Genomic DNA, 14514 nt, shown 5'->3' on the forward strand with positions numbered 1-14514 from the left:
CCTGCCTTATTGTACACCTTTAACTCCGATCCTGAAAAAATGTTTCTACAGAGTTGTCAAATCCCCACCCCCAGAAAGCAAAAAAAAAATCAAAACAATGACACTTTATTTTCAGAGAACATATAATTGTACAAAATATTTACTAACAGATCTTATACTCCGTCACAATGCTGTATAAAACCTAGAAAATGTCTGATTCAACCTGATGTAATAAACAGGAGAATAGTCCCTCAGACAACAACCTTCTGTATATCAGTTGTTGCTTTCAAATAATTGAGCTTCAGTGTATTATCATGTACAAAACCATTAAGCTACAGTAATAAACTCCACTGAACAGCTAACAAAAAGCTCTCTCTCAGATGGTATATTTCTTAGATATTATTGAATATTTATGCAAATGGGTAACATTCAGCTTTCTCCTTCCAGGTTTAGGGTATGTAAATTCAGAAACCCAGGATATAAAATAAATGATTATACCCTCACATGACAAAATTGACAATGTTTCTGAAAAACTGCAGAGAATGTAATTTTCAGAATTTGAGCTCCAATTAAATATTTAATAGAAAACACAAACACACAAGTAAACAGTATCTGCTTGACATTTTCATGTAAAATGTCTAGTACTTGGCGCTGACCTCATGTATTATTTATGTTTTAATTAAATATACATTTTTATGTGTGTGTTTCTTAAGGGTGTAAGAAAACTTTTTCAAAAGCTTTAAACAGACTACATAAAAAATGAGATAACAAGATAACATAAATAGGGTGTTACATTAAAAATCAACTTTATTTAGCTAGCTTTTCCAGCAGGGCTTTAATCCCCTTTGAATTTTCAATTTTCTTCAGTTTGGGTACAACAGACTTCAAAGCACACTTGATCTCATCTGCAACTCCATCATCGACACTCTGAAGAAGACTAAAAAAAAATGCAAATTAAAAACACTACTCAATCACTAATGTCCACACTTGCTCAGTGAAGGAATAACCTGTAACACTAGATGTGAAAAAAGAGTCTGGATGCTCCTTTATATACATGTAGCAAAACAAACTGTTAATTCACTAAGCCCTTTATCAAATCAAAAAACACTGAAGGGTTTGATCTACCCCTGTATTTATTTTTCTCTTAGCTCATGGGTAATGGGAGAAGAAAGTAATGGCAATGAGGGTCATCAAAAGTTGACAGTGCCTCATGGAATTCTGTTGCCTAGCAAAACATAAGGGCTGAAAGGGTTACTAAAAACACAAATGATTTAGTACACAAAATGAGAGGAAGTAAGGAGGTTAGATTTAAGTTTTAAAACTGGGGACTCCAAACAAGAAAGGGGAACAACCTATGGTACCTATTCTCACGGGTAGCAATGCCCTGAAAAATGACAAATATATAAACACAAACTTTTTTATAATAAAGGCTTGTGTGTATTAAGTGCATAATACTGTAGTAAAGGACAGTACTTAATATTTATTTTAATATGCATATTATTTAAATACATATTTAATTATTTTAATATGCATAGATAAATTTTAGTTATTTTAATATTTATTAACAAAAAATTATGTAACTACTATACTGTACAGTAAATGAGAAGGAATGATGTTGTTTTCCTGTCTATTGTTTTTTCATTAGCTAATGACGTTACTCAAATAATGTTATTGGTTTCATTCTTAATCCCATTCTGTGGATTAAAGTTTCAGTGTTTCAGCAAACATTTGTTGAGTTTGCAACCAAAAGGAGATTATAACATAGGAGGAAACAGTTAATCAATTTCTGTTATGAGTTTTCACCTTATGAGTTTTCAGGGAACAAAGTAAGCTTGTATAATGAGCAATTACCGTGCTGTGGCACACTTGTTTGGGAACACTGCATGAGACTAATGAAACCTAATCTAGAAGGAGAAAAATTCTCATTTACCATTACTTTTTAAACTTCTTTTAAAAAGCATATGCAAGAATGTTTTATGTTTTTCTGCTACATTATTTTTACAATTTCATAGCTTTAATTATGGGACATAGTCTTAAATAAACCTTAAAGTTATATACAAAAATGTCTAGGTGTTAACACCATTATGCCTTTAATAGTAACCTTTAGAATCTCTTTCACTACTTAAGGTCTTACTGGGGATTATAAGAGGTCAAACACTAAGACCCAGGAAAAGAAGATAATAATCCTCTACTTGCAACCTGATTAAAATCTGTCAGCTACAGAGGGTGACCCAAAACAGGCCTTTCAGACAGTTTAGTCCAAAAAAGTTGGGACATACATTCAAACGACCTTTTCTTAACTACCAGCAGTGCCAAGTAAAGATTAGAAAGTTGCTGGATGTTTTGGCTTTCTGACTTATTTTAAAATCGAGTGTGTTATAGTAACACTCCATACCTTCATAATACCAGAGGAAAAAAATTCAGTCTTCTACATTGTGAATCTGATTTTCTCCTTTGCTCTTTTTAAATTATACTGCAACACAAATTGTATATACATTTGACATAATCTTCAACATCAACTTACCAACAGAGAACTATGGCTCCCCGGTTCACACTGGCCCATGTCTTCAGCTTCTGAACTCCTACTTGTTCCAACAGTGTTCTCGAAAAACTCACTGTGAACAGAAAGGTATCAAAGGTTCATCGAACATACGGCACAGGGACAAGGCTGGGTACACCCAGAGCCATCCTACTCCCACTTCATTCTGTAGGTATTTCTCTTATTATAATAGTGTGAAACAATGTGTCAAAGGTGTAAATGCAGTGTAGGATAAAACAGTTACTCTGCTGGGTTCACTTCTATGTAAATTGCCTCACTTCATAGTATACAAAGAATTAACCAAAGGTGTGAGATAAAAATGTAGTTACATTGCATGGAGCTCACAGCTTACAATAACCCTGGTAAATACATTACTATATACTGGAAAACACAAGCAAGTTCCCATAAGATTTGTGATCTTATTTCACATGGATAAAAGCCATCTGAATTCTGCTCAAATACTTTTGATTGTTAAAGCTCAGACTATAGATTATTAATGCAGTATTACTGGAAGTCGCAAAACATTTCGGCATTACTTTTATATTTCCAATGCTCTCCTGGCTTTAGCAGGATTACTGAATTCTGCCTATAAACAACCTCAGCATTACCCTCTCTTCCAGTCTCCTTCATCTTAGCATCCTGTTCAATTAGCCACTTCAGGACCAAGTGCCCTGCAGGATGCTCTGCCATGTGAAGCTAGAGAAAAAAAGAACTTGCATCAGTTTACATGTTTATCTGTGGTACAAATGTATATGTTCCTTGGTGGCCATCTGTAGCCAAGTATAATTTGATAATACTGGTTGCACTCATTCTGTTCCTGAAGAGCAATGTAAATCTTTTCCATTGAAAAACTCTATGCAGAGCCATTTCATTTCAGCCATGTCATTTATTGCCAATTATTTTGTGTTATTTTCTTTAACACTAACTGTCGCTGAATTGACAGTAAGTCAAAACTGCTGACAAACTGAAAAGGAAGAAGAGCTGTGAATTTCTGACACTGATCCTCACCTGTCCTTCTTTTCCACCTGGGACAAACTCCTCTGCAGCAAGTTTAGCTACAGAGTCCATAGCAGGCTTCAGGTCACCTAAGGCAGCTCCCAGGATGTCTGTGACCAGCACACTCGATGCTTTGTCCATCACCATTTCCCTAGTGTTTTCACACAGGTACTGCAGCAGAGGAGGGGAGATTGCCTCCAGCAGCTCCCGACGTCTAGTCTCCACATCCTTCTTGCTGAGAGAGACAGGAGAAAGCATGAAAAATGCACACCGGCAAGCAATTTGAAAAGTACACCAAAATACATCAGGGGAAACAAGTCGCAATAAACTGGTTAAGAAGAATGTTTAAAAAGTTAAAACAAGCTAACAAAAAAAAACCCAAAAAAGCACCTTGGAGCACAACAAGAACTCTTGATTCAACCGACTCAGATTTGCAACAAATCACTTGTCGTGAAGCTGACTTGGGCCCCAAAATGCAGCTTACCCGAGTTTAAAAACCCTAGATGGAGTTTCAAATGAGCAGTTCCGCAAAATATAACCGAACTTTGCCATGGATTGGAATTAGACTTGTTTCCCAAACCAAAAAGTATGAGTGTGAAACAGTCCAAAGCATTAATAAAAGCTCTTGCTACTGTATCAGATTCAATAATGTTTGGTTAGAACTCTTGATCCAACCGACTCGGTTTTGGGATACAATTGCCAATACACTGGGCCTCAAAATCCAGTGCTAAGCTTAAAAATGATCTAAGTGTGATTGCTAACCCTAACCGGGGTTTCAAACGAGCAGTTCTGCAAACTATATCAGAGCCTTACCAGTCATCAGATTTTGACATGACACTTAAAACAAAAGGTATGAGTGTAAAACAATCAAAACAATTGATAAAAGCTCTTGTAAATGTATTACAGTCAATAATGATTGGTTACAACTTATGATCTGACCTACTCACTTTAAGATAAAATTACCGAGTGGTCTTCCAAGCACTAAAAAGTCTCAGAAAAAAAATTCAGATAGGAGCAAAAAATCACTTGTCCTGAAGCTGACTTGGGCCCCAAAATCCAGCGCTGAGCTTAAAAATTGTCCAAGTAGTTTGTGAATGCCAACCCTAACCCTAGCTGGGGTTTCAAATGAGCAGTTCTGCAATCAATATCTGAACCTTAGCAGGCATCGGATTTTGACATGATCCTCAAACCAAAAAGTATGAGAGTGAAACAATCAAAACCATTGATAAAAATTCCTTGCAAATGTAATAGATTCTATAATGTTTGGTTACAAATTTTGATCCGCCATGATGAATGCTAACCCTAACCCTAGCTGGATTTAAAATGTCCTGTTTTTGGTTCACAAACATTTGTTATGACTTGAATAGTTCAGGTTTTTAATTCTTTTAAACGCTACAGATGAACTACATGATTTCTTGGCACTTTTAAAACATGGGATTTATGCAGGGATTCTTACCTGTGTGCATTACCATCTCCCTTTTCCAAGACCTGGATTATTTCAGGTAGGAAATGTGCTGGATCTCTAGGACTCAATAAATATAGCAGCACCTTCTTCCCATATTTATTGTTGACGATATTTGGCAAGGAATTTACCATTTCCTAGGAAGATAGACATGGTTGAGAACATACTAGCAATCATATTATTGACCCATTATACCCTTAAACTACAAATATTGAAAATCAATGCCTTACCATTTCACTATGGTCTTAATAAACGATGATTGCTTACATCTGTAAAATACTTTTCATCCTGAAGCGCTTACCATATAGGAGGGGGGGTCACTACACTCACCAACAAAGTGCAGTAAGCAACTTGAGGACACACAACATCCAAAATGTAGCAGTAGCTCCATACAACTGACTAGGTGGAGAAATCAGAAACCATTTCTCCAACTGAGTCAAGTAAAAAAAATAAAGAGTCCAGATTGTATAAGCCTAGAGTGGTATTCGGCCAGGCACTGGGGTGACATCCTGCTCTTACAAACAGTGTCATGGGATCTTCACAACCATTTACATCCCTCTTTAACATCTCATCTGAAGAACATCACCCCAAGAGAACATAAGGAACTGGATCCACCTTCTTGTCAGTACTGAAAGAGTACAATAAAAAGGAACCCTGTTTTCCCCAAAAATATTAAAAAGAGATACAGAAATATTGCTAAAAATCATCTCTAAACAGAATCAAGCTGCAAGCTCCCTATCTAATCACTTACCGAAATTATCAATTGTTTCACCAGTTTGGTGTCATCAATGCAATCAAATGCAGCCAAAAGAACTAAGTGAGAAAACTCGCCCTGAAATGAAAAGGATGAATTGCGGTAAGAAAAGCTTTATTAGAAAGGCCCAATTATGTACTAGAACAAAAAGAATTGGCTAATTTTATTCTACCTATAGAACTTTATTTTATGACTCAAAAATGCTTCAGGTATCTCTAGAGTAATTATACATCACAACATTGGATTCAAAACTGAATAACTGAATTAAAAAAAACTTACCGTGGCAATTTTTTCAATGTATGTCTTCATTGTTTTTACAATAACTTTTCTGTCCTAAAAGGTTATGCAAGAAACAGAAAACGTTACATGTAGTGCAAATAGATAAATGAACCAAACATACAAAAGAGACCACAGTCCATCTTTTTTTTCCATTTACCAAATGTTATAAATGAACACTATCAAATACCTATATTCTAACAGCCTGTAAAACTAAAATTTGATCAACTGCATTTCAGTGCATTTCAGTCCCTAAAGCAACAAATTCAAGTGTGACTAAACTATATATATATATTATATTTTTATATTATTGGACATCTAGAGAATGGTAGCTTACCTTTGTGGTTCCATGCCATAGGCAGTGCATAGCTACTCTGGCTCCATCATGTGTATGGGCCACGTATATTACAGCTTCCCTTATTGATTCAATCATTTCCTTTAAAAAGAAAGTTACATGGAATATTTTTTGTAAAAACAAAATAACGATCGCAAATGTAACCAAATACATTTTTGTTAACATCGTTTTATACTTGAGTGTACATAATGCAAAATTACAACAAACTTACCGTTCGTAGCTTTTCGGGGGCATGAAGGAAAAAGTCAAGGAATACCTTGTGGACCAATGAATGCTTCACGACTGCCTCTCTGTCAATGACAAGGTTACCTCTCCATCAATACAAAAAGTGTGAGCTCAAGTCAAGAAAACAAGGTCACAATGTCAAACAAAATGGTATGGATTTTACACAAAATATAACTTTTCCAGCCTTTTCTTAAACCTTACAATATGTTCGCAACTGTTATCTACCAGCTTGTTGTTAAAAGTAACAACAAGCATAAAAGACAAGTATTTCGTAAGAACAAGCACTTTATATATATTTTTTTCTTTTTTGTTACCAAGACCAGATGCTGCTGAACAAGTGCCCACTAAGATGCAAACCTGAGAAGAGGTTTATTGAACCACAAGAGCTTGAATGGATATGATTGTCTATGATTGTCATGAAGGTAAACAATTCCACAAATGACAAACTGGTCAAATAATTTTTAATGAAGATGAATCTTTTCAGTAATGTTTCGCTGAATTGTTCATTACCATTACCAGATTATCACTGTTCATCTGTATTGGCCATTTGGCTGGATCACAGATGTGAACTCACAACTGCCTTAAATCATTCTAAATCAAATTACAGTGTGCAGTGGTTTACCAATATCATGATTCCTGCAGTATCACAAAAGAAGTTATTTCATTTAAAAACAACCCAGGACTTCAAATATGAATTCAACATGAATCTGCTCTCACTCTGAAATTTCTCTGATTTATGATTCAAAATATTTTAAGGCAATTTCAAAGTATCTGAATTTTGAAGAAACCTAGTACAAATCTCTTTATATGACTACACTTACTTTTGGGCCATGGGAGTCAGAATCTGTTTCATTTCTTCCAAGATGCTCTTTGTTTTCTCTGGGTTGGCGTCAAGCACTTTCTCTAGTGTAGGGCAGAGGGCTGACTGAAGAAATAACAGACAAGTGTTAAACTGTTCACAAGGGTTTCACAATGTATATAAAAATGTACATTTGCTGAGCTTGTAGCCACTACATGATGATCATAGTTTATATGAACATATATACGTAGCTTGTACTGAATAATCACAGATTGACGGACATGGATGAATACAAACAAAATAAACATGCTATACAAATATTAACATAACTTCTACATACCATAAAATAATAAATGGTGATACTTATGGACAGTGCATCGGAATCTTCTAAATTTTAATATTTTGTATTAAGTAAATGTTATATAATGCAATGCCTTCCACATACAAGTTTATGTGTTGCTTGGATTCTTGATGTAACAAATGAAATTTTAAATGACAAGATCATAAAAAATGTGAGTTTATCCTTACAAGCAACCATTTGTTTTAATTACCCTTACCCCACAGATTCTTCAAACTCTGTGCTAATTCATGGAGCTACAACACAGTACTAAAAAAGTAGTTTCTACATTTTAGTGCTGTATACATAATTAACAGTCTGACTGCAACATTTCTGGAGTAAAACTGGTCATATGGATTGGATAGACCAAATGATTTTGTTGCATAATTTTCTATTAAACTAACAGTATGATACACTTTACAGAGTATTTTTTCCTGTAACAGTCTATAACAACAAAACAAACATAAAAGTCTAGCCTTAAAAAAGCCTGTTCTTTTGCATCCCCCATCCCATCATCTTGGTACCCACCTTGCAGACTTGGAATGTGTTGCCATAGAGCTCCTCTGTCAGCATCAGTCTCTGCTGCAGAATGGCTTTGTCATTGTAGGCGTACTCTACTACTGAAGAAGCCTCAGAGTGTCTCAGCATCTGCCTCACTTGTCCTTTGAAAGACTTCATAACATCTGCCACTTGCTGCTTGTTCCTAGTGATGAAAGACAAAGAAATTCAAAGTTTTATTTAAAATCTTTCAAAATTTTACAGGCATAAGACACCATCTGCCTACAATGAACTGGCAAGTAGCCCTCTGAAAACAATAACCTAATAAACTTGTTCATTACGTAGACTGCAACTTAAAACTTAACTGATATTTAAAAATACATTTTTAAAAATTAAATGTATTCTAACAGTGTTACATAGTTTATGCACCATAAGTCTATTTTCTCTCTTATATACCTGAGAAGTAAAGGTGAGTTATGGAGGGTCAGTAAACACACTGTACAATTTTTAAAATACTTAATCAGTTATTTGTTCTCCCTGTGCTGCGTTTCTTTCAAGTGACCAAAATAATGTGAAGTTTAAATCATTTTTTCTGCTTTTATGAATATTTTTGTAGACCTAATGCATACTTTGATTACTTACCCATACATTAAAAACTTTTTAACAATATTTCTTGCATATTTTGACTTGCTCAGCTCAACCAGGTGATCTGCATTCAAAGTTAAAATAAAAATGTGTTAACAACTGGCAAGTCATCGTTATGTTTAATGATAGTCTGGACCTAGAGAACATCATAACTTCAAGAACTCTATGTTATAGAATGCATCTTAACCAACCTCCCTTATTATTTTTAATTCCTTTATTACCCCTTTATTTCTTATTTAAAATTCATTTAAAATTCAAAGAAGACTACCAAGGAACTTTTAAGTGTTCAAAATCCTCAAAGGCACTGAAAAAAAAAACGCCCAACCCGACTTCTACAGAATGAACTGAAACACGTACCAGAGGACAGAAGTGGTAACTACGTGGAAGTGCACTGCACTGCCCTGTTGCTGAGGCTGACAAACTGGCTTATTTCAAGGAACAGCTGGATGAGATCCTTGGATCAATTAACTACTAAACAGGCTAGATGGGTCAAATGGCCTCTTGTTTGTAACCTTTCCTATGTCCATAAATACCTTTTAACTCTTCAAAGACCTCTTGTCTTTGATGGTCATTTCCAAACTGAATGTAACACTGAAGCACTCTGGTGGAGTCATGTGCAAATGCAATCTAGAAAAGAAAATTTTTATGATGCTTATTATATGACTACGGCAAAAACCGCAAACGCCAAATTGAAAAGCAGACCTCTGAAGAACCACTATAAGGACAAAGAACTGTAGACATTACCAAAGGCACTCTGATAGCTGGCAAAAGTTATTTGAATTATAGCTCGATGACATTTTTAAATTGTACATTTGTCATGTTATTATGTAATTCCCGGTGAAGCAGACTGAGACATGTTAAAAAGGAAAGGGTTATTTATCTGTGACCTGAGCACTCAATACCACATTAAGCTTTGAACATAGACACAGATGGAAATTTGCTTGCAATTTATAAGCAATTCACAAGCTGTTTTCTAACATACTTACACTTTTTATTTTGCCACGAACTAGTTCCTGTAGCTCACTCATCAGCTTTGCCCTTTTCTCTTTGTCACAATCTTTTCTGTAAAAAAGAAACACCAATTACCGTGACAAACTGTGATATTTAATTTTCAATAGATCATCACCTTTTTGTTCTGTTCTACACAAATACAAATCTTAATATGAACATTACAAATTTCACAAAAATGTTTTTTTTAAATGTCTTTCCCTTGTAAATTTGTCTTTTCCTTCATCTGATTTTACTCCATTACTTTTCTTGCAGAAAAAAAGAAAAGGAATGTAATTTCTATTATTTGTTTTAAAATAATCTACTTTTGTCCTCACAAAGGAACATTAATTAATAGGATTACAAAAATGAGGGCGTTAAAAGCTAATTGGTCCAAGGATCTACATCCAGATGACACCATGGTTTCTTCCACGATTGCTGGGTTCTCTCTACCATCGTGGTTCATGGTTTTTCCATGTACCCACAACCTTTTGCATAAAGAAGTGCTTCCTTTTTTTGTTCTTAAATTCACTTCCACATTTGTGTTTCACTGCTGGTTCTGATGAAGTCCACTGGCTTGAGTTTGTTTTCTAGGATTTTAAATACCTGAACCATGTTCTCTTGTAGATTAAAACGTAAATTAAAAATAAGATAAAAGATAAGAAAGTTAAATTTATATTATAATATATTAGTATTATCATTATTATTATATTCTTAAAAAATGGCCATGAACAAATATGTTAGTACACTGTTCTCTACAAAGACACGGTTGAACTGATTTCACTATTACAACCGAAGCAGACTACTGCAATGATGCCCATGCTGATATTCTATATTAGTTTAGCAGGAGCTAACCTATTTAAAATCACAGTCACGACAGAAGTGAGGAGTGAGTTTAAAATACCATGTTCAAATTTCCAAAACATCTCAGGGCCTGATAACTAAATACCCTGTATATACTTATACTGCATATTAATGAAAAGGGATATCTGAACACACAGATTTCAATTACATCTATACTGATACCGCTCTTTAAGAGCCCTGTAACGCATTAAAAAATTACATTTACTGCTAACACTTAGCTTACTTTAATATACATAAAACAAGAACCACAGACTTCCAAAACTTTCCAAAGTTTCACAAACTAGCACCCTAAAAGCATTAGTAATTGAATACTGTGTTTTACCTCCTAACAGTCTCCCACACTTGTTTGGCTCTGCTTATAATATGATAGCTGTCCTTCTTTTCACTCTGCTGTCTGTTTAACTTCAGCTCCTTCTTCTTCTGTTTGAACTCATCCCACTTCGGTTTCTTTGCTTCAGAAGCTGTACAGGACACAAATTAAAAATGTTTTGGATGCGAGATGCAAGGAAATACAAAGATCATATTCAAAAGTAACAGTTCATCACATAGCAAATGCTTCCCAGACTAAACATTGAAAAAAATCTAATAGGGAATTAAGGCATCCATCATTTTGTTGTTTAAAGAATTGTTCCAAAGAGAACAAAATCTGCAAAGGAAACTTTTCCCAGGCTAGACAAAATGTTGTGTTCTTCTATAAAAATGCTCCTACAGCAAGAAAATATATATTTTTTTCCAGCAGGTGTCTTAAGACTGCATCCAAGAGAAGTAATAAAAGCTCACCTGTATAACACCATGCAAGCTTACATTTTCTTCATGAAATTCTCAAAGCCTAAAGATCCCTAAATTAAGTTGGGACAGCATTTTCAAACCTTGTGTTTCATCCCTAAACATTTTGTCTAAATCAGTATAAAAGGAAAGTAACACTTCTATCTTTTCCCAAGTTCGTCTTTAGCTATAAGCAATTACAGTCATAATAACAGTATAAACTTAGTACAGTTAAAGACTACAGTCTCCTAGTCATGCAGAGAACCAAAGACTTCCAAAACTTTCCAAAGTTTCAAAAACTAGCATCCTCCAATACCTACAATGTTATTCAGTAATGGGTATAATAAATAAACTACACTTATCTGACTATCTTTTTTTTACTTGAACACATTCACCTTAACAGGTAGTTAAGTCTGCTTTTGAATTAAGGAATTTAAAATACCAGATTTAACATGCATTACTGTAGAATTCGAGTGTATTGACATGTGGTTGGAAGCTCATATTTCTCTATGACTGTGAGAAATATGAACTTCCAACATCTAAAGGCTTCGGAACAGGAGTAACTACGTATTTCAATAAGTAATGGATTAAATTAAGTCATTAAGTGTTCAACAGGAATGAAAAATAAAAACAAAAATAAGTAGAATCAGCTGTATATTCTAATAAGTAGAGTCACTAATGTTAACCCACAAACGTTCAGAAACAGTTCCGTTGTAACTGCAACATAGTCTGAAAATAAAAGAACAAAGAAATGTACCTTCGCTTTGTGCGTCGTGTGGACGTTTCCTTTTACCAGCAAACTTTCCATCTGTTTGCTTTTTCCTAGGAAACTTCTGCACTCCCCCCTTTGCACCAGTCTTTTCAAATTTTTTCCCTTTCTCCAAAGTTTTTGCTTTTAGTTGCCATTTCCCTGCAGGTCTACCTGTAGATTCTGGTTTACCTTCACAAAAACAAGCAAAGGAGCCAAAAAATCAAATTGCAGACTAATCAAGAAAACAGCCTTTGACAAAGGAGAAAAATGCTACTATTTTAAGACATGAAACATTTTTAAACATCAAATTGATGTTAAAAATGCATATATAACACTGATGCATAAACTTTACAATGGTTGCATTATACAGTTTCATATCAATACTAATTCGGTGTTGAAACAGTTTTTCTAGACTTTCATTTGTACTTACTTTTCGGAATGTTTGAGCATTTGTTTTTCACTTGGAGGTTGTGTGTTAGAATGTGTTAATTAATAAAATCTGATTTAATATCTCGATTTCAGGCTGTTAGAACACACAATGGGTTACTTTGGTAATGTCTGTAGACTTCTACGGGCATTGCAATAGTTCAGAATAATTTTGCACCATTACAAAAGAAAATACCTTTGAATTGTCTTCCTTTTCCCGGTTTCCTTGAAAATGTTTTCTTGTTTTTTCCTTCCATCTCAACACACTGTTTTAAAAGAAAATATTAAACATGTAAGAATGCTAATTGTTTTAGAATTGTTTTTACCTTTTAAGTCAAATGAGTTGACATCCAAGTAATACAGCTGTAATACAAATAAATATTAACTTCTTGTAAAACTACAGCATGTCTATGTCAAATTAACCATTTTAATGTGGAACAGTCCTGAGCAGCCAGTACTGCCAGAATGTAAAAACGGGTAAACAGACTTAAACTTTTCTATCACTCTTGAATGATTTAAACATCTCGGGGTATTAAGAATTACCAAGTACTGACGAAGCTTGACATCCACTTTAAACATAATTCAGTACTATCAAATATGACACCTCTAATCACGAAAATAACAACTAAGAACTGGTGTTACTTTAATACTATGATATAACAAACCAGGCCAACAAGATCTATAAACCAAGTAAGGGGAAAGTCAGACTGCATGTTCACTTTATAGGTTTTAATTACGAGTTCGTGTTAACTGTCGTTTTCATGAATGCTTCAGACACATTGTAATAGACAGACCCGGTAATGCGACGTATAGAACAGAAAAGCAGATAAAAAAGCCTTGTTAACCCCTCACCCCCCAACTTAGACATTTAATGTAAATGTCTTAACAAGTGTGTAGAAACTTTACGTATATATGTCCCAATATAAAAAGCATAAACATTTGTCTCAAGAAATAAAAATTTGGGTTCAACGCGACATATTCATTAAGAAGACTTTTTCTAAGTTTCTGACTACACATTCTGATGTTTAATACTAAAGATACTGACAACATCCAATTCTAGCTGCCTGTATCAACTGTATTGTCCCCGCACGTTAAGATTTTATTTTCCTTAGGTATTTAATGCGAACATCAAATATAAGAAACAATACTTATATTTGAACAACTGAATTAATGTATACAACTATTGTTTGAAATTAATGTAGACCACACTACAAACACGTTCACATACCTTCCCATGTGTTCCAATTACATCACACTTTACGATAATTCGTCTCATCCAATGAGAAATTAGACTACTGTCGTAAACTCCTTTTAGAAGTTTTTTAACGACAAAAAAAGCAAGATACGGCGGTGGCAAATGAGCTGTTTACCGTATATATCATTGTACTGCGCAAAAGAGTTCTGATTATACAGTAATACCATCTGTTGTTGCATCTTAAGCGAAGTATAAGAGAAGTACGCTTAAGATTTATTTCACCTTGGTTGTATATAAATATAAATGTATATAATGTATACATTTAATGTATATAAATTGTTCTTTTAACATTTCTTAACTGCGTCAATATTTCAGTCCTAAATTCAGATTCACAATCATTTTTAACTTAGCGTATGTTGAAACTCTGCAGCAATAATCTAGACTCTAGAATCTAGTTGATTCTAGTTACAAGATATTTAGAAAGTATCGTTCAAAATAACAATAACAATCCACATTATTATAATTGTAATAAAAATAATAAACTGATCTTTTTCCTATTTATACTTTATTATTCACCTTTTAGTGGAGACCACTAAGTAAAAATACTTTTCACAAGATTATGTTACAATGCAGCATGGTTAATGTACTGTATACAATGAAT

The 14514-nt window shown here is 34.2% G+C and overlaps 1 protein-coding gene across 1 annotated transcript; it reads right to left on the reverse strand.

Moving 5' to 3' along the window:
• Nucleotides 1–89: 89 nt before the first annotated feature.
• pum3 (pumilio RNA-binding family member 3) lies at nucleotides 90–13966 on the reverse strand. The gene is made up of 18 exons (XM_015340208.2): nucleotides 13887–13966; nucleotides 12855–12924; nucleotides 12239–12421; nucleotides 11039–11177; nucleotides 9852–9927; nucleotides 9399–9492; nucleotides 8863–8929; nucleotides 8251–8425; nucleotides 7408–7511; nucleotides 6573–6651; nucleotides 6344–6442; nucleotides 6010–6063; nucleotides 5728–5808; nucleotides 4971–5113; nucleotides 3527–3749; nucleotides 3127–3214; nucleotides 2504–2594; nucleotides 90–916 (listed from the first exon to the last, which is right to left on the reverse strand). The coding sequence occupies exons 1-18, from the start codon at nucleotides 13932–13934 to the stop codon at nucleotides 787–789; spliced, it is 1944 nt and encodes a 647-aa protein (XP_015195694.2). The 5' UTR covers nucleotides 13935–13966; the 3' UTR covers nucleotides 90–786.
• Between the last annotated feature and the right edge of the window lie 548 nt (nucleotides 13967–14514).

The sequence above is a fragment of the Lepisosteus oculatus genome, chromosome 3 (assembly GCF_040954835.1).
Source record: "Lepisosteus oculatus isolate fLepOcu1 chromosome 3, fLepOcu1.hap2, whole genome shotgun sequence".
Lineage (NCBI taxonomy): Eukaryota > Metazoa > Chordata > Actinopteri > Semionotiformes > Lepisosteidae > Lepisosteus > Lepisosteus oculatus.

Bases quoted from the DNA above. Each gene is read 5' to 3' on its own strand.
- pum3 (XM_015340208.2), bottom strand. From the start codon at position 13,934: ATGAGACGAATTATCGTAAAGTGTGATGTAATTGGAACACATGGGAAG. The intron at 9,493-9,851 runs GTAAGTATGTTA...TTTCTTTTCTAG, and splicing joins TTCGTGGCAAAATAAAAAGT to ATTGCATTTGCACATGACTC. The intron at 6,064-6,343 runs GTAAGCTACCAT...ATAACCTTTTAG, and splicing joins TATGGCATGGAACCACAAAG to GACAGAAAAGTTATTGTAAA.